General features: G+C 66.2%; 1 protein-coding gene across 1 annotated transcript in view; it reads left to right on the top strand.

Annotated features, from left to right (window-relative positions):
* CHRND (cholinergic receptor, nicotinic, delta (muscle)) overlaps positions 1-302 on the top strand; it is a gene marked incomplete at its 3' end in the record, with an annotated part of 3,014 nt that overhangs the window by 1,504 nt on the left and 1,208 nt on the right. Inside the window, 1 exon segment of the mRNA XM_010158407.1 lies at positions 3-123. Within this exon segment, the coding sequence (XP_010156709.1) occupies positions 3-123 (121 nt within the window).

Raw genomic sequence — 302 nt, 5'->3', positions numbered from 1 at the left:
CCTGGCTGCCCCCCGCCATGTCCCGCAGCACCTGCCCCATCAACGTCGACTTCTTCCCCTTCGACTGGCAGAACTGCACCCTCAAATTCAGGTGTCAGGGGGCTAGCCAGGGCAGGGGCAGGAGTGGGGTGGGCATCCTGGCCTGTTGCGGTGCCCGCTGCTGCCAGCACCTTCCCTTGTTGGGGTGCAGCAAGGTGGGGGTTTGCAGGTGACTCGGTGGCCCGGGTCCATCCTGCTGGAGGTCAGGGTGGGTGGGTGGTGGGCATTGAGCAGCAGGAGCAGCCCCTCACTGCCTGTATCCC

The sequence above is a fragment of the Eurypyga helias genome, unplaced genomic scaffold (assembly GCF_000690775.1).
Source record: "Eurypyga helias isolate BGI_N326 unplaced genomic scaffold, ASM69077v1 scaffold29980, whole genome shotgun sequence".
In the NCBI taxonomy this organism is placed as follows: domain Eukaryota; kingdom Metazoa; phylum Chordata; class Aves; order Eurypygiformes; family Eurypygidae; genus Eurypyga; species Eurypyga helias.
The sequence above is the reverse complement of the archived record's forward strand: the minus strand, read 5'-3'. Positions and strand labels throughout refer to the sequence as shown.